At 35.0% G+C, this 19,627-nt stretch overlaps 1 protein-coding gene across 11 annotated transcripts in view; it reads left to right on the forward strand.

Annotated features, from left to right (window-relative positions):
- The window catches only part of ANKRD17 (ankyrin repeat domain 17), a 152,346-nt gene that overhangs the window by 121,160 nt on the left and 11,559 nt on the right, over positions 1-19,627 (forward strand). For all 11 annotated transcript variants that reach the window (XM_074324470.1, XM_019720875.2, XM_074324465.1 and 8 more), the window contains 6 exons: positions 939-1,055; positions 11,391-11,562; positions 12,712-13,159; positions 13,640-13,795; positions 15,683-15,832; positions 17,197-18,833. In XM_074324470.1, the coding sequence (XP_074180571.1) occupies positions 939-1,055; positions 11,391-11,562; positions 12,712-13,159; positions 13,640-13,795; positions 15,683-15,832; positions 17,197-18,833 (2,680 nt within the window). The remainder of the gene's footprint in view (positions 1-938; positions 1,056-11,390; positions 11,563-12,711; positions 13,160-13,639; positions 13,796-15,682; positions 15,833-17,196; positions 18,834-19,627) is intronic.

Genomic DNA, 19,627 nt, shown 5'->3' on the forward strand with positions numbered 1-19,627 from the left:
ATCATGGGAAGAAAACTTTAATGTCTTCAACGTAATATAAAAGTTGGAGTAACTGTCAGCTTAAGAATGAACTGGCTAGGAATTTTGCAGGAAAAGTAGGGAAGATAAAATAAATCCCACTAGAGATCTAATTGAGTTTTTCCACTGGTGACATTTGATTTTGAGTTTATACTAATGTTTAAATAAAATCCTAAGACATGCTGTGAAAATCTAAAGAGGTTAAAAAAATCTAAAAATATGTTTCTATTACATGTTCTCAGCCATTATTGCATAATAGTGAGCAGCTTTTCCCTGTAGGTTTTATTTAACGTAGGTAATTGACTGTCTTGCCTGCCTCTAGATTCCTATGATAAGTAACATTCTTGGATACCACTGGGTTTTTTGAAGAAGAGACTAAAAATGAAGCTTTTGTTTTAATATAGTAATATCCCTTTCCTGTCAAAAACAGTATTTTTGAGAATGAAAGCACTAAGAAAAGACTATAAATACCTGTGTCTGTGAGTTTTTTAATTAGTGATTCTTTCACATGAAGTTGTAACAACAAAGCTTAAATGTTTGAGAACAGTGCTTGCCAATTAAGAACTTTAAAATTTTTTTAATTCATTTTTTATTGACATTGACCTTTTCCTTAAGCCCACTAACCAGCTAACAGATTATCACAGCTATTTGCTGTATGATTCCTTGTATTGTATTACAGGAGTAAATAATTTTAGTTTCTGAAGAACCAGTCAAATGGATATTAATTTGAAGAGCAGTAGAAGTTCTTTGCTTGTGTATTTTTAAAAATATGCTTTTATTTGCACTCTTTTTTGCCCTACCAGTGATCTTTTTGTTTCTGTTCATTCAAGTACCTTAATTAATATCTGCATGTTTTCAGGAATATTTCTAAATGTGAATTGCTTTTTTGAGGCTGGAAACATCTTAATTTTTCATTTTAGGAGATGCTGAAGAAGTGTCATCTTTGTATGGAATCAATAGTACAAGCCAAAGATAGACAGGCTGCTGAAGCAAACAAAAATGCCAGCATTTTGTTAGAGGAGTTAGACTTGGAAAAGGTAATGATAACATTTACATGTGAAAAATACCTACTTTCTTCCTTCCTGCTTTTTCCTCCTCTAATTTGCAATCTACTCTTCTTTGTTTTGTTTCATTTTGTTGTTATTTATGCTTTAAATTATGTACATGCTTTTCTCTCCAAGTTTGGCTCAAATAGTAGAGAATTGCAAATATTTTAAATATCATTAAAATAATTTTCTTTGTATTCAAATTAATAAAATTTTTATTATAGGAACTACAGTGATTTGGAAGTCCGAAAACCTAGCCTCAAATATTCTAAGAATTTTAATCATATCTCAATTAATGAGTTCATAGTCCCCATCCAAATCTATACGTCATTCATCCTAGACCTTGTAATTTGTTGCCAACAGATTTACTAGAAGTACCAAATGCACTACTAAGGCATAATCAACTAGTGAAATACAACCACTTGGTGGAATATTTAATATTAGAGTACATTTTTTAAATGAATGATTTTTCTTGTCCTTCATTTTCAGTGATGTCTACAGCATCATTCCCACCTATTCCCAAGGGGGATAGAATACTCCAAACAACATATAGTTTGGACAGTCCCATAGCTCCTTCTTTATTCCCCCTCTTTGTCAATAATTCTGTACTCTAGAATGTAATAGAAATAGTAATCACAGCAGGAAAAGAATTGGCTGGCCTTGAATATTATTGAATACATATTCTGCCATATTTCATCTTCTATGAAAAGGTTAAAAATACTATAAAATTTAACATGTACCATTCAAATTTATAAAGGATATACAGTGGTAATTACAAACCTTTTGGATTTGAGTTGGGTCCATTCTTTTCGATTATACTTGCTGACTTTGTTAAGCTGTATATTTCATCTTGCATAACGAAAATATGAATTATTCTAAACATTTTTTTCTAATTTAAATATGAAGTACACTAGTATTTTCTGGAAAATATAGTATTAGAGGTTCTTCATTTTAATTAAAAATCTGGTTTAGACTCTGATCAAACAAATGTTAGCTTTTTTTGGCCATTTTGAAGTTTAAAAAAAAAACATGAACACACTGAGAGTACTTACTATAAATATTATAAGTTACTTGACCTGTTTTTACATTTGGTTTCATCTAATACTGAAATGCCTACTAAATACTAGGCAATATAATTGGATCAAGTTTTATGATAGAATATGTATTATTTTAGTCTTCTCAATAAAAATATTATTTCCTTCATATTATGGATGAAAAAATTAAGCAACCTACCTAAGCTAGGCTAGGATTGAACCGTTTTTTTCATTCTGTTCCTGGTTCCTAGAAACAAATTCCCTGTTTCTCTCTCCTTCCTTAATTGAAGGTAACCTACCTCTTAGTTCTTTCTTTCTAAAGTGTTAATATTTTAATATCCTGTTTTTGGATTACTCTCTTACTTTTAAATGTTAGAATATCTAAGTAATAGTTATTTTATGAATTGTTTCTTTTTGCATTTCTATGAATCTAGAAAATATTTTTTCTAAAGCTAAGACATAGATATCTATTTTTAAATAAAATCTTTAATTTTTTTCATTCCTCTGATATTTATACATTACATTAAATTCATTTAGGGATTTAGTGCATACTTGTGGATTAACAAAGGAGGAAGCAGCTTTTAGGAGATATCCTATTAACGAGATCTCTTCTCAATCAAGTTCAATATTTTTTTTCTTTATTACAATAATGTGTTCTACTTAAACTATGTAATATGCAAAGATAACTAAAGAAAAACATAATATCATCACTGTTAGTTAACTAAAGTTCAAAACCTTGTATGGTAACTAAAGTTCTCACCTCTACAATTACTTATAAAGACTTTTAAGATCTTATATGATCTGTCTACCCGCACTACTCCTTACACCCCTCTGATCTTATTTTTTTATTAGTTTCTCTTGGTCACATTGCTCCATCCATGTTGACTATCCTTTTTTTGCTCTTGCTGTGCCTTCTGTCTTCAGTGTTCCTTCCAGATACCTCATACTTTAGTCACCCTTCCACAAGCACTCTTCCTATTCTTCTTGCCTCCCTTCTTTATTTTGACTTTCTAACATTCTAAATACTGTATTTTACTTAGTTAATCTTGTTTATCTCTCTACCACTAGAATGTATGCACCACAAAATGGTACCGGGCATGTTGTAGGCACTCAATAAATATTTGGTGAACAATGAAATATTCACATACGTGGAGATGGTGTATTTTTCTAAAAAAACAGAATCATGCAAACATATTACTCAAATACTTGCTTTTCCCTCTTGGTAATTGATAGATATTGTCAGTTGATTGTGATTTAAGTAACTGCTAACTATACTCCACAGTAAGTTTGTGTCCAGCTTTTTGTCACTACAAATAATGTTGCAATAAACATCCTATACATTCCTATATTTTGGTGCTTTTTATTTTTATGGAGCAAGTTTCTTCATCTGGATCAATATATTTTAAATTTGACGCCTTGAAAGTATTTTCCTACTACCATCAGTAATACAGTAGTGTCATTTTCTTGAATTCTTGCCAGCATTTCTTAACCTTGATGTTCATGTTTTCAAGAACCTCAGATTTAAATCAAGTCTAAAGGAACTTGTTTCAAATGTCAGTACACATTTTTCCATAATATTAAAACTCAAAGGTGATAAATAATTCTTGATCATAAATTAATTAGACGTAAGTTGATTCTTCCACATGCACTGATACTTTATAAATAACTTTGAATGGGGGTGGTACATAGATAGAATTCTAAATTACAGAGGAGGCTCTTCTCTTGAACTCTAGCTTAGTATTTCCAGTTGAAAAATTATTTGATTGGGATCTGATAGGGTTTGGTTCACTTTTTTTTAGTTATGATTTACATCTAGGAAAACATACTTTTTTGCCTTTTGAGAGTACATTCTGTCTCCATCATTTCTGATTTAGAAACATCACTGGGGTTGGTTTTGTCTGGTTTAAGTCGATGTTCTGCATGGATAATTTATCGCTTGTATAAAAATGCTTTGTTGATCACCTTTTCTATTGTAATTTGAAATTTTTGGTTAATAGGCTTGTAAACACTGCTGCTGAGAATACTGCCCATTGTATTTCTCAGATTCAGTCTCTTATCATTATTCAGCAAACATTTATTTGCTGTGTGGTAGAGTCTTCACTCTGGAGCAGTGCATATGGTTGGACTGTAGAATCCTCATGTATTTCACTGCTTGTTCTCTTAGGACATTAACAACTAGGTTATGTTCATGGCTGTTAGAACCCTTTCGTGCACATTGTTGGTTTGCATTTTTGATATTTGTTCCTCCTTCCACTTTATTACTTATCGTTTCTCACCCTACCTTTTTCTTTGTAAACTTTCATAACCTTCTAGGGAGCAGAGCAATGTAGAGAGTATGTTTTAAAAATGTTCCTAATAGATATTTTCAGTTGGATTTTTGGCCGTCTCCAGAAGCTTGTGATATGCCCATCCCACAATTTCAATTTTATACACATTTCATTCTCTGAGTAAACTTTCTATCTTTTCAGCTTTACTCCCTTCTGGAATTCTACCTCCAACAATCCTGTAACACTCTGCCTACCAATAAATTACAGGATCCATTTATTCTACCACCCTTTACTGTTCTTTATTCTTTTCTTTCTCCTTATTCTCACCTGTGCCCTAGTAACTAAATGTGTCTAGGGAAAAAAAGCAAAAACATTCAACCTTGATGACTAATTTTACTTTAAATGTGTGGCAGTGACCCCTTTAATGCTCGCAGTAGTCATTCTACGTTTCCCTAGTTTAATTCATTCTCCCACTCATCTACACCACTGTTTATTACTTTCTCCTTTAGCTTTTCACTCCCAATACATGCTCTCCTCACCCTCAGTTGATCACCTAGCATCCTACATCACTGAGAAAACAAGCATCAGAAGAAAACTGCCAGACTTTTCCCACCCCATCTACCCACCCACCAATCCCTGTACCCATATACTTTCTACCAGTTACTAAATAAATATTTTGTAACCAGTCCCTCCATTTGTGAACTAGATCCCATGTGATCTCCCTTACTTAAAACATTGTTTTAGCAATTTTCTTCTATCATTTATCCCCCCTCCTAGATCATTCTCATCATCATACAAGCTTATTTCTCCAATCTTAAAAAAAAACTTTGATTCCTGCAACCCCTCCTCTCCTCAGTTTTCAGCTGCAAGCCCATTTCTTTACTCCCCTTTGCAGCAAAACCCCTTGTCTATTTTTGGCTGTCTCCAATTTTTCTTCCTCTTTTATGAATCTACTCCTGCCAGGCTCTTACTCCCATAACTCCACCAAAAACAAACTATGCTTTTATGGTCTGCAGTGACTCACTAGCTAAATTCAATGATTACTTCTCTATACATATAGTACTAAGCCTTGTAAAATCTAAGATACTCTCTTCACTTGGCCTCCTTTACACTACAGACTCTTGGTTTTTCTCCTGCCTTGCTGGATGTTTCTTCTGTGTCTCCTTTGCTAGTTCCTCCTCGTCTCCCCTCTTAGTGAGCCCCTTAACTCATTACATGATCTACTTCTTTATCCATTGGTCACCTCATGCTGCTGCTTAACTTTAAATATATACCAGCTGGGCCCAAATTTATATCTTTAGCCCTGACATCTTCCCTAAACACCAGTCTGACATACCCGACGTGCTACTCAGCGTGTCCATTTGGATTAATAGACATCTCATGCTCGTGTCGAAATGGGAACTCCTGATCTTTGCCCACCCCAGACCCACAGCTCTGTCTTGTAACCATAAAGTCATCCTTGACTCCTCTCAGTCCTCTAATGTATGAGAAAACCTTGTTATCTTTGCCATAGAACTATATCTAGAATCCTAATCAATTTTTATGACTTCTCACCCAGGTTCAAATCATTAATATCATCTCGTAAATACATGTATTAATTACCACTGTATGTTATTTAACTGATCTCCTTGATTCCATTACTACTATTTATTCTCTGTTTAGCACTTAGAGTGATCCTCTTAAATCATTTAAATCAAATCACGTCACTCTTCTCCTGAAAACCCTCAATAAAACATAGTCTTTAAGATGCTCTGCTGGGCCTTAGGTGAGCAAGCCCCAATTCTCTCTCTGACAGTCATTTTCTACTGTTCTCAGCTACACTGGCTTACTTGAACATACTTACAGCTTATGTATTGGCTGTTCTCTTTGCCTGAAATACTTCAAATCTTTTAGATGTTTCCTTATACTTCACCTTCATGAGGCTGACTCTAATCACCCTATTTAAAATCAAAAGCCCTTCCTTACCTGTCTCCATATACACACTTCTCTTCCCTCTGCTCTAGTATTCCTGGTTTGCATTGTTCTTAACTCCTCTGAAAAACTATATATAGTCGGCCTTCCATCTGCAGGTTTCACATATGCAAATTCACCTAACTGAGGATCGAATATATTTGGAGGGGAAAAAAATGTTAAGTTGTTGCTCACATGTACTATGTAGTTAGGCCTACCATGGTTTTGTTTGTACCTAACATGTGCAGACTTTTTTTGGTTATTATTTCCTAAAAAATTACAGTGTAACAACTATAATTAGGTTGGTGCAAAAGTAATTGTGGTTTAAAAGGTTAAAAATAATTGCAAAAACGCAATTACTTTTGCACCAACCTAATAGCATTTACATTATATTAGATATTACAGGTCACTTAGAGATGATTTAAAGTATACAAGAGGAGGCTGAGTATAGATTATATGAAAATACTGTGCCATTTCATGAAAGGGACTTGAGCATCCTTGGATTTTAGTATCCATAGGATGTGGGAGCTGGTCCTGGAACAAATCCCCCTTGGTGACTGAGGGATGACAATACCGTGTTTATTATGTTTATCATCTGTTTGTCCGCCACCTCCAACTAAATGTTAGCTTCCTAACACCCGTTAAATAAGTTAATGTCATAACTTAACATAAATTAACACAGTGCCTGACACATATTAAACCCCCTACATTTTAACTATATCAATGTCATCATCATCACCTTTAATTGAGCTTTAAAGTCTCTGTTTGATCTGTCTCTTCCATCACCTCTCACCTGTAGTACTGCAGTAAGCTTCTTAAGAGTCTCCCTTATAAGTAAATACCTTTGCCTCTGTCACCTTTGTCCCAGTGTCACTTAACTCTTCCACAGTTCCCTTGGTTTTCTAAGGTGGGATTGCCTTACTCTCTCAAAAATCTTCAGTCTCTCTTCATATTCTGCATGGGAAATTCCAAACATTCATTTCCTCCTCTCTTCTCCAAACACCACTCACTATGGTTTTCTACTCCTCATATATCTCGTTCACTTTCATATATACAAATTTACAGATGGTATTTCTTTAGTCTCGACCACCTCTTCAACTAAATCCTTAAATTCTCATCTTAAAAATCTTAACTCTCAAATGTTAACTGTGTTTCCTGAACCCTGAATTAAAAAACACCGGTTGGCTTAGTGCCCTTTTCTCTTCCACAATGAGGTTATTCTACAACTTGACTCTTTTCTTCAAAGTCTCTACCCTCTCCCACATATATTCTCAATTCCGCAGTAAGTGAAATGAGGTCCAGGCAAGTATCTTGTGAGAAAATGTAGCAAGTAGACTGTTCTAACCCGGTTTTCCTGTACCTCCAGACTAACTTGAATCGTCCTGGTGTAGTTATTCTGTAGTTAACTTGAATAGTTATGGTATAGTTATTCTGTTTTCATCTGTTCGGTGTGGAATCTTGTATCAGTTATTGCCACCTCCCCGATACTCCTTTATTTTCAGTGTCTGCTGTTTCATTAACTCCTACCTTCTGCCTACAACTTAATGAAGGTTACTATCCTAATGAAACTTTACCTCAAACTTAGTACTTTATTTCCTTCTCCACATATTTTAAGAGAATAATCGTATTGACTCTGCTTTAAAAATTTTTACTTCTCAGTCCAGGACCATTAGCTTGCTCCACCACTACTCAGTGAACTATGGCAGAGATCACCAATATGGCATCTTAACTGTCAAATCCTGTTAACTTTTTTTTTTTAGTTCTTACTAATACTTTATGATAATTGCCAATGATGATTTGCCTTCCTTCATGAAACTCTTTTCCCATTGAAGCTGCTTTCTCCTGATTGTCTTTCTGTGCCTGATGATGCCTTCCTGAAGTTTCATTTACTTTCCTTTCTAAATATTGCATGTTCCCTTCCTCACCCCCGTATATACACAGACGGTGCCAAAAAAAAAGTATATACATTTTAAGAAATAAAACTGTATTAAAATTGTAATACTTAGTATATACCTATAACAAAAGATGAATACAAGTCACATTTGACTTCTTTAATTACAAGAGGTGCTCAAAGTGGTTACCATCAGCGTCCAGAGAGACACTTCTGGTTACGACAAACTACTGCTTGAGCAATGTTGACCAAAGTGTCCACGTGTATACATTTTTATGGCACCCCCGGTGTGTGTGTGTGTGTGTGTGTGTGTGTGTGTGTGTGTACACACACGTATAGTTATAACTTCTTCCGTTTATAAGTTTCCCTTCATTAGGTTGAGCTACCACCTGCAAATTTATAATGCCTCTAAACTCTGTGTCTATCTTGTCTAATTCTTAGTTTTAGAGCGTTCCATGCTTTGTAGAACCTTTCACACCCATAGTCTGACATTTCTCCCCCAAAAAGTTTCCCTGTGACCTCTGAATTTGTGCCTCACCTTTTAGTGAGTCCAAAGGGTTGGTGAGATCTATGAGATTATCAAAACACCAGCCTTAGAAATTCAAAATTTAAAAGCAAGAGTAAGTACCTAGCCCACCTAGCCCTTAGGGCTAAACTCTTGTAATCTAGACTCTAACTGTTGCCCAAAGGCCAGCCTCCACTGACTGAATAGTGTCTGTGAGGCCTGAGGCATTAGATACCTAAGACCCACCCACACACTAAGACCTACCCTAGCCCATCAACTCCCACCCACATTTAGGCCATCTGGACTTAGATGAAAGACTTGTTCTGATTTAAACTTTTTTTTAGAAAAAGTTCTTCCTCTCCTTTGCATACCAATTACAATTACCTCCTGCCCCAGCACGAATTTTAAAATCCAGTCAAATAAAAAACCCATCTTGGCTGAGCCAAAAGTCTTAAATTTTACTGGTTATACTGATCCTTCAAAAGCTATTTCCTGTACCTTTCTCAAGGATTTTCGGTTTGTACAGACATGTTATAGATTAAAATATGTTTTATTATTCCTAATTCTGAATTTGAGTGGCTTAATATATATCTATAGCCTCAGTTGCTTTAAAAATATTTTTCTGGCACACCCTTCCCCCCACTTCCACTCCTCTCCCTCTTACACTTACCCATTCATTCCATCGAAATCAGAGAAATCAGAACAAGACCGGATAATCAGAGGCCTCTCTTACTGGGGCTCACGCAGAGAAAGCACTTTTCCTCAGGACCGGTAGTTAGCCCCAGTAAAGCACGGCTCTTTTCAGTCAGCTGAGTTACACGTGCAGTTCCTTCTTTCAAAATCACCAATCAGATAACTACTATTTTTTTCCTAGTCCTTCTGAAAGGTCAAAAGCTGCTCTCTTGGTGTTGAGACTGGAGCTTGTGTACTTCTGGAGGATCACCAAGAATTTCTAGGAGGTGCTGTTGAGGCAATTTCTAGAGCTTCAACTTCCATTTGTATTCTTTCCTGAAATCTGTCTGCCTAAGAAAAATATCAGTGTTTTACAGATTCTACTTAACTATTTTCCTGTTCTGAAACAAAAGATTTATTCCTAAACCCAAGAGAATGTAATCATGATACTTTACCCCAGGATGTAAAAATTTTAAAGTTGGACTAAACCTTTTAGGCACCTAACAGGGATAATTTGAAAAGGCAAGGAAGAGTTTTTAGCAAAAGCAAAAGACTTGAAAAATGAAGTTAGACATTTTCTGATAAAAAGTAAGTCTGATTTGGCTTACGAGCTTCTGAGCTTGTCTTTGAGCTCTGGTTTCATTAGTTAGGATACTGTGACATTTTCTGTAAACTGGGTATCATTGTTTTGGCACATAATATTTAAAATACATACAATATATACAGAATACTAGATTATGGGCAGGGAAGTATATAGTTTGAAAACATCTGTTAGGACATGCAAACAAAATAGTTTGAAGATGATTTTCTCACTTTATGAACCAAAAGGGAAAATTTAATAGTTAAAATAGCTTATTAAAAGATGTCATTAGAGGGGTGGCCGATTAGCTCAGTTGGTTGGAGCGCGTGCTCTTAACAACAAGGTTGCCATTTCGATCCCCACATGGGCCACTGTGAGCTACGCCCTCCACAACTAGATTGAAAACACTGACTTGACTTGGTGCTGATGGATCCTGGAAAAACCCACTTCAAATAAATAAAAATTGTTTTTTTTTAAGATGTTATTGGACTTTTAAACATAATATATTTTACTATGAAAGTAGTATGTACTTATTTTAACAAATAGGAACAATATACAGTTATGTAAAGTAAAATTGAAAGTTGCCATCTTTCTGCCACCCCTCTCCATTTCCACACTCTAGAGGTAGTCACTAGTAAGCCTTTGATTTGTATCTTCTTAGTGGTTTTTCTGTACTTCTCCAAATAGACATTAATAAGGGTTCTCTTTTTCTATAAATGGGATCGTTGGTCTGCAGTATGACTTTATTTCCTTCTACCAAGTGTAAATTGTGAGCATTTCCCCAAGTATATATTTAGAATGATTTTTTTCATAGCTGCCTAGTATTCTGTGAATGTATATTATGTTAGTTTATCTAACCCCCCCATTGATAGATTTACCTTGTTTCCATTTCTTGCCATTATAATTAATTTTGCAGTGGAAATTATTGAACCTATATTTTTGCACTAGAGATAGTCATTTTATAAAGAATAAATCTTAGAATAAGCAAGGTATAATTTTCAAAAGAGGCTTTCAAATTACCTTTACTAAAATATAAATATTTATACTCATAGCAGTATAGAAAAGAACTCAGTTTTCCAAAACTTATGCTGACATGTGATATCCTTTTTATTTGTGCCAAAATAATGAACGAAACATGGTATCTTCTTATTTTAATTTACATTTCTTTCGTGATTATGAGGTCATGTATGTCTTTATCACTCATCCATTTTAAATTAGATTTTTTATCATTATTTTGATATTGACCGTTTAAAATACTATTTTCTCTTTACAGTGATTTGAATATGATCTTGATCAAACAATGAATTGAACTATATGACTTTGAATTTTCTGGTATCATAGTTCCCTTATGATAAAATGATATTGTCTGACAACATTTACCATGGTAATTCTAGTGTTATAGTTCTGTTTTATTGACCCTTTAACAGTTAAGAGAAGAAAGCCGGAGGCTGGCTTTGGCTGCCAAAAGAGAAAAGAGAAAGGAAAAGAGAAGAAAGAAAAAGGAGGAACAGAGAAGAAAACTAGAAGAAATTGAGGCCAAAAATAAAGAGAACTTTGAACTCCAAGCTGCTCAAGAAAAAGAAAAGCATAAAGTTGAAGGTATTTTCTCTAAAATACCATCTGATTTGTTTCAGATAATACATTCTATTGGAAATTATGTTTTCTAAAATATCAATAACAAGATAAAAATAGATTTCTAAGTTATTAAGCTCTTAAATTATTTATATGCTACTTTCATTCGACTTTTCCCCAGCTTTTTATTATGAAGAATTTAAAACTTATAGACAAGTTGAAAGAACGATAAAAACCAACACCTGAATACACTTCACCTAGATTTTAAAAATAAACATTTTACCATATTTACTTCATCTTTTTCTCTTTAAATATGTATACATGTTTTTTCTAAGCCATCTGAAAGTAAGTTTCAGACATCCTGACATTGCACCTGTAAAACTTCAACACACATCCAAAGAGTGACATTTTGCTTACATAATCACAATACCTAAAAAAAATTAACATTAATTTGATATGTTATCTACATTCCAGACCATATTCAGATTTTTCTCAAATGAGGGAATTATTTTCAACAAGTTTCTAACTGAAAAATTATTTAAGATGAGGATATCATGAGAAACCATTGCCACTAAACCATCAACTATGTATGCTGTGTGTGTGTGTGTGTGTGTGTGTGTGTGTGTGTGTGTGAATTTCTCCATCCTCCCACCTTTTATTTTGAAAATAGAACTACAGAAAAGTTTAAGGATTAGCATGATGAACACCTGAAAGTCACCTGGATTCTTACAACATTAAGGAACACTTGTTTTGTTTATCTTTTTTCCTTTCTCTTTTTTGAACAGTTTGCATGTAAGCTGTACGCATCATGCGAAATCACCTCTAAATACTTGAGTATGTATTTCCCAGAAAAAGAACATTATTTTACATAACAGTAACCTTATTATACCCAAGAAACTTAATTTTATAAAATATGTAATGTGCAGTATATATTCATATTTACCAAATTGTCCCCAAAATACTCCTTACAACTGCCTACTATGCATTGTTTAGGAGTTAAGGGCAGAGAATAGATCATTCATATCCATCTCATTACTAGTGAGTGCTGGAATGACTGGTGACTTTATGTCTAACAATAGCAGAGTAACTTCTGGGTTTATTTTTCTGTAGTGCTTAAAGCGAAATATATTCTGGGAAAACTTAGAACTTGCTAATTCAGTATTGCTACTTTTACAGATGAGCCTGAAGTCTTGACAGAGCCTCCAAGTGCCACAACCACTACTACCATAGGTATATCTGCAACCTGGACAACTTTGGCAGGTTCCCATGGTAAAAGAAATAATACCATAACTACAACCAGTTCCAAGAGGAAAAACAGGAAAAATAAAATTACTCCAGAAAATGTTCAAATTATATTTGATGATCCACTACCAATCTCATACAGTCAGCCAGAGAAGGTGAACGGAGAATCCAAGAGCAGCAGTACCAGCGAGAGTGGGGACAGTGATAACATGAGGATTTCCAGCTGCAGTGATGAAAGTAGTAACAGCAACAGCAGCCGAAAGAGTGACAATCATTCACCTGCTGTGGTCACTACTACTGTGACCAACAAAAAGCAGCCATCAGTTCTGGTTACCTTTCCAAAGGAGGAGAGAAAATCTGTTTCTGGCAAGGCTTCAATAAAGTTAGTTCAAATTTTCACTTTTACGATTTATAGTGTCATGAAACATTTTGTTGCTGAACTTTTTTGGTAAACAAGCACATTAACAACTGACAGAATAAGGATTTGCCTTTGTGCTAAACAAGGAACAATTTCATTTCCTTTGAAGAATAAGCTGCTTTTTAGATTTTGTATTAATGAGAGATAAAATTATTTTTACTATGCAATTAATTCATTTTGGTTGTTAAACTTAGCCCATGAAAAATACTGATCATGGTTTCTCAGGGATTATTATTGTGATTCAACTTCATTAAATTTGACCTCTAGATAGTATCTTCTTAAAAATTGGCTCTTCGTGTTATACTAAGTATCGGAAAGTGAAAAATAAGTTCTTCATTTGTTTACTATATTCTAAAAAAAAAAATTATGTAATAGGTTGTCTTTATCATTTAAAAATTCTACATCTGTTCTATATTTAACGTACTTTTCTTCCCTCTGTTAAAGATTGTCAGAGACTGTCAGTGAAGTAACCAGTAATTCTCTGTCCACTTGCACAAAATCTGGTCCATCTCCCCTTTCCTCTCCAAATGGGAAGTTAACAGTAGCAAGTCCTAAACGTGGACAAAAGAGGGAAGAAGGATGGAAAGAAGTTGTGAGAAGGTGAGTAATTATTTATTTGATTGTTTTTCTCATTCTTTTTATTCTTTCTATTCTATCATACAGTGAAGTATGTTTTACTCCCTTATTGTTAAATTTCTCCAAGTATTCTGAAGGTTGCAAACTGGTGGCCCTAGTCACCAGTCATCTGGTTAACAGAGACAACCTACAGCATATTTTAGATGGAAAAAAAAGTGTACATTACTACTCTTAAAATTGGGAGATTTTACATAAAGGTTAGATGACTATTGTGTCTGCTTGACCTCCATAGTTCCTGTATTTGGTACAGAACTAATTTAAATTCTTTAAGGTGATTGTGTTTTGTTTAAATTTGTAATCTCAGAGCCCAGTATGTATGTAATGTCTACTACATGCTTGTAACTGTTTGAAGAATGAGTAAGTGTTGGTTTTAAACTATTCTTGTCTTTAAATTATATGATACCTTTATTTCAAGGATTTTAGGACTAAACTATTTTATATAATTTGCTTGAGATTTTTACTAGTATGTGTCAAAAAGTAAGACAGTATCCCTGAAATTAAAAGGTTTAAGTAAGATACCACAAACCCAGAAAGGATATGATCCATTATAAATCTTTAAAAACCTATTTTAAAGAACGTCCCAGAAATTCCATTGAAAAACTACACTTTTTATCATTTGAAACAAGAGCTGTCCTTATCTCTGTCTCTGTCTTTGTCTCACACATACACACTAACTTACTCACATACACGCACTATTCAAATCACAAGTCAGAGTACTCTATACAAAAGTAAGGTAATTCAGTTTTCTACATGCATTTCATGCTGTGGTATACAAAGAAATTCTTAACTAATTTGAAAATAATGATCACTGACTCATTCCCTTTAAGGAAGGAGTTATCAAGTAACTTAATGATGTATATGAAAGGGCAAGGATCATACCTTACCTTTTTAAAAATATAACATTTTAATTTAATACTTAATCATCCTAAATAATTTACTTGTTCATTAAAGCATATTGGCTCATTCTCTTTATTGAGAGTTATACTGCATTTTTTTAGAAGTATTCTTTAATTTAGACTTGTCAGAAATTTGTATCTACCTTTCCTGATTCTGAATTGTTTAAATTTGTAATGTAATTTTGCAAGTGTTAGATGGCTTTTGTTTTTTGTGTTTTTTTTTAAATTTCAGTGAGCTTTTCTCTTTTCTCACACTACTGAACATCCTTTTACTGAGTTTCTGTAATTGTGGCTAATCTTTTTAATGCCTCTAGAAGAATGCAGGGAAACAATAAATTTTTAATATCATCCTTTCAGTTATGTATTAGAGAATGAAAAGGAGAATGTGAATCAATCACCCAAATGTGCCCACAATAAGCCATTCTTGACTCCTTGGGCAAGATTAGATGCTCCAACCACTGTGTATTTATGATACCGTATTAACACACTTATGGCATGGTGTTGGAATTTTCTAACTTGGTGTCTACATTGTCAGTATACTCGTATATGGGCAGTAACCCAAGTCTGTCTTATTTGCCATTAATATTTGCTTTAGCACAGTGCTTGTCTACATAGTATATACTTTACAGATATTAATGAAGAATGAAAGTAAAAAAGAAAAAGTCTTTGACAATGAGATGAGAAGCTATGGTAAAGCTTTCTCTCTCTCTCTCTCTCTCTCTCTCTCTCTCTCTCTCTCTCTCTCTCTCTCTCTCCCCCTCCCCACCCCCCTTTCTCTCCTGTCATACCTAGTTGTCTTTTATCACCTAGAGTGAGAATGGATAGAACAGGCTTATTCAACAATAATTTATTCTGTATTTACAGAAATATATTTTAGTAATACTTTCCAGTTATTTTAATCACAACCACTGAGACTAATGATTTATCTTAATTTATCTTTGCAACTTTTAAACAGGTCAAAGAAAGTATCCGTTCCATCAACCGTGATATCCAGAGTGATTGGAAGAGGAGGCTGTAATATTAATGCTATTCGGGAGTTCACTGGTGCACACATAGATATTGATAAGCAGAAAGACAAGACAGGAGACCGGATAATAACAATAAGGCAAAACTTTGTCTCTTATGTTTTCTTCCTTTGTGTTTTATTGCGCTACAGCTTAAGGAAATATAAGCATTTGAGTTTTCAGTGGAACTTCGTATTTAATAGTATACTTTTTAAAATGGAAATTTCAAAAGATAACCTTTACAATTTTTTCTCTCTCTAATTCATATGCTCTTGTGAAGTATTTCAAAGGGCTTTAAAGGAATTTTGTGTGTGTGTGTGTGTGTGTGTGTGTGTGTGTATGTGGCAAAGGTTTAGATTATCTTTTCCTTACATAAACTGTTCATATGACATTATTAAAAATTAATTCTTAGACTTTTCAAGAAGGAATGGGTCTTGAACACATTGTAAGTAGTAGGTTTCCATTTTTCTCTTAAGTGAACATTTGAGCTTTGTTATCTGAGATTGTTATCCTTTGAATATGAGCTCAGCAAAAGAGTTAAACCTGAAGTGAGTATTTGCCTTGAATTGAATACATCTGTGCCTGAATACCCTTAAAGACGATATTCTAAGAAATTACAAGCTTGGTTGTAAGACAGGCGCCCCTTCGAAGAAATAGGAGGGCTGATAGTTACATAGCCTGCCTCACAAGGAAGGAGCAGTCAGCCATCTCTGTTTTGTACTTACCTTTTTCTCCTATCTTGTTTTTTCCTCTCCTGGATAGGTTTGTAGTCACAGCCTGCCTTATCTAGAGAAGAGGGAAGCAGATACCCTTTACGAGTAATTTCCCCCTTAGGGTTTCCATAAGGCTTTCCTAGCAATCAAATATTTTCCTGAAGATCCAACACTAGAGTTTGACCTTATGGCCATTGTTGGCATTATCAGGATTCCTCTCTCATTTTGAGACATCATTCCTGAGGAGTCATAGTAATCATTCTACTAATAGAGAAACCACTATAAATATGTCATACATGGGCTCATCTTAGGTAGCAGTATTTAAAATAAAAACTATTTTCTTACTCAGTTGTATTATTTTCCTTGTTTACTTATATTGATTGCTATTAGTATTGATCAGTTGTTTAACTTTATAGTAGCATTATGGATTCAGTGGGCTTTTAAGTGGTTTTTTTAATAACTGAAATGTATTTTGCAGTAGGAAAATGATTTTGTAGTCTAAGAAAACAATAGTAAAATGAGTTTTTAGAAAATAAATCATTTACTATTCCTTTGTGAAAAGAGTGGCATGTCAGGACAGTTTGTGGCTTTGTTTGCAGAATGCTTCGGGAGTAGTCAGAAAATTGCTGCTTAACTTTGGTTATTGCTCTCTGTGTGTGTGTGTGTATACGACACACACACATGAATGAATTTAGGCTTTACATATTAAAAAGTAGGGGAAATTGGACTTAATTGTTTTTGTCAACTTACAGGGGTGGCACTGAATCAACAAGACAAGCAACTCAGTTGATCAATGCTCTGATCAAGGATCCAGACAAAGAAATTGATGAACTTATTCCAAAGAATCGTTTGAAAAGCTCCTCAGCAAATTCCAAAATAGGGTCATCAGCACCTACCACCACTGCTGCTAACAGTTCCTTAATGGGAATTAAAATGACGACTGTAGCTCTGTCATCAACATCTCAAACTGCCACAGCACTCACTGTGCCTGCAATTTCTTCTGCATCTACTCACAAAACCATAAAGAACCCAGTGAATAACGTGAGGCCTGGTTTTCCAGTTTCTCTTCCATTAGCATATCCTCCTCCACAGTTTGCACATGCTTTGCTTGCTGCTCAGACTTTCCAGCAGATCCGTCCACCAAGGTTGCCCATGACCCACTTTGGAGGTACTTTTCCACCAGCTCAATCCACTTGGGGTCCTTTTCCTGTCAGGCCTTTGAGCCCTGCCAGAGCTACTAACTCGCCTAAGCCTCACATGGTGCCTCGCCATAGCAATCAGAATAGCAGTGGTTCTCAGGTGAATTCAGCAGGTTCTTTAACTTCAAGTCCAACAACTACAACCAGTTCATCAGCTTCAACGGTGCCTGGTACATCTACAAATGGCAGTCCAAGTTCACCTTCCGTCAGAAGGCAGCTTTTTGTCACGGTTGTGAAGACATCTAATGCCACCACCACAACAGTCACAACCACAGCAAGCAACAACAGCACTGCACCCACAAATGCCACATACCCTATGCCTACTGCCAAAGAACACTACTCAGTATCATCCCCATCTTCCCCATCACCACCAGCCCAGCCAGGAGGGGTTTCTAGAAACAGCCCTTTGGATTGTGGAACAGCATCTCCAAACAAAGGGGCATCTTCCTCTGAGCAGGAAGCAGGTAGTCCACCAGTAGTAGAAACAGCAAATAGTAGACCTTCGAACAGCAGCAGTTCTTCTGGGAGTTCATCAGTTCATTCTACTCAGCAACAACCTCCGGGATCTGTTTCTCAGGAGCCAAGACCACCTCTTCAGCAGTCTCAGGTTCCTCCCCCGGAAGTGAGGATGACTGTTACTCCTTTAGCAACAACAAGTTCTGCTCCAGTGGCAGTGCCTTCTACTGCCCCAGTGACTTACCCTATGCCTCAGACACAAATGGGATGCTCTCAGCCTGCTCCTAAAATGGAAACCCCTGCTATTAGACCACCCTCTCATGGCACAGCTGCCCCTCACAAGAATCCAGCTCCAGTGCAGACTTCATCTGTTGCAGTCCTCAGTGTCAATCACATTAAAAGACCTCACAGTGTTCCCTCTTCTGTCCAGCTACCTTCGACCTTAAGTACACAAAGTGCTTGTCAAAATTCAGTACATCCAGCAAATAAGCCTATTGCTCCCAATTTCACTGCGCCCTTACCATTTGGGCCCTTTAGCACATTGTTTGAAAACAGCCCTACTTCTGCTCATGCCTTCTGGGGAGGATCTGTTGTTTCATCTCAGTCAACACCAGAATCTATGCTATCAGGAAAATCCTCATATTTGCCAAATTCAGATCCTTTACATCAGTCGGATACTTCCAAAGCTCCAGGTTTTAGACCACCTTTACAGAGACCTGCTCCAAGCCCCTCAGGTAAGTTTGTATTTTCTGACATTCTGCAGCTGCTCGTTTTCACAAGGGATGTGAAAACTCTTGGTCATTTTCTAATATTTTTACTCTATGACTGGGCTAGATGGACTGAGATTGTTGTATTTAGTTAACTCAAATGCTGTTCTATTAGCTATGTTTAGTATGGTGTTATATTTTTTAAAGCTACAGTGGATTTTATCTTGAATTTCCCATAAATAAATTTCTTTATCTGGTATATTTTTCTCTCTCAAAAAACTTGTGTTTTAATTTAATAAGGTAACACCATCAAAATTTTGCTTTTATTTCAAATAGAATATAATTGACAAAGATCTAAAATTTGATTTCATTTCTGATTGCCTTTTTTGTTTGTAAAATAATGAGAAAAATATACAGTTACATTGTTTGATAGGTAGCCACTAACCATATGTGCTATTTAAATTAAAATGAAATAAAATTAAAGATTTATCTTAGTCAAACTGGCCATATTTGTTTTTATATTAATTTTTTCCAGTTTTATTGAGGTGTAATTGACATACATCACTGTGTAAGTTTAAAACATACAGCATAATGGTTTCACTTAAATATATTGCGAGTTGATTACTGCAGTAAGTTTAGTTAGCATACATCATTTCATATCGATACGATAAAAAGAAAAACGACACAAAAAGAAAAAATGTATTTTTCCTTGTGATGAGAACTCTTAGGATTTACTCTCTCTTGATAACTTTCATATAGCGGGTGTGCCAAAAAAATGTCTACACATTTTAAGAGACGCTCAAGCAGTAGTTCGCCATAAT

The sequence above is a fragment of the Rhinolophus sinicus genome, linkage group LG02, assembly GCF_036562045.2.
Source record: "Rhinolophus sinicus isolate RSC01 linkage group LG02, ASM3656204v1, whole genome shotgun sequence".
Lineage (NCBI taxonomy): Eukaryota > Metazoa > Chordata > Mammalia > Chiroptera > Rhinolophidae > Rhinolophus > Rhinolophus sinicus.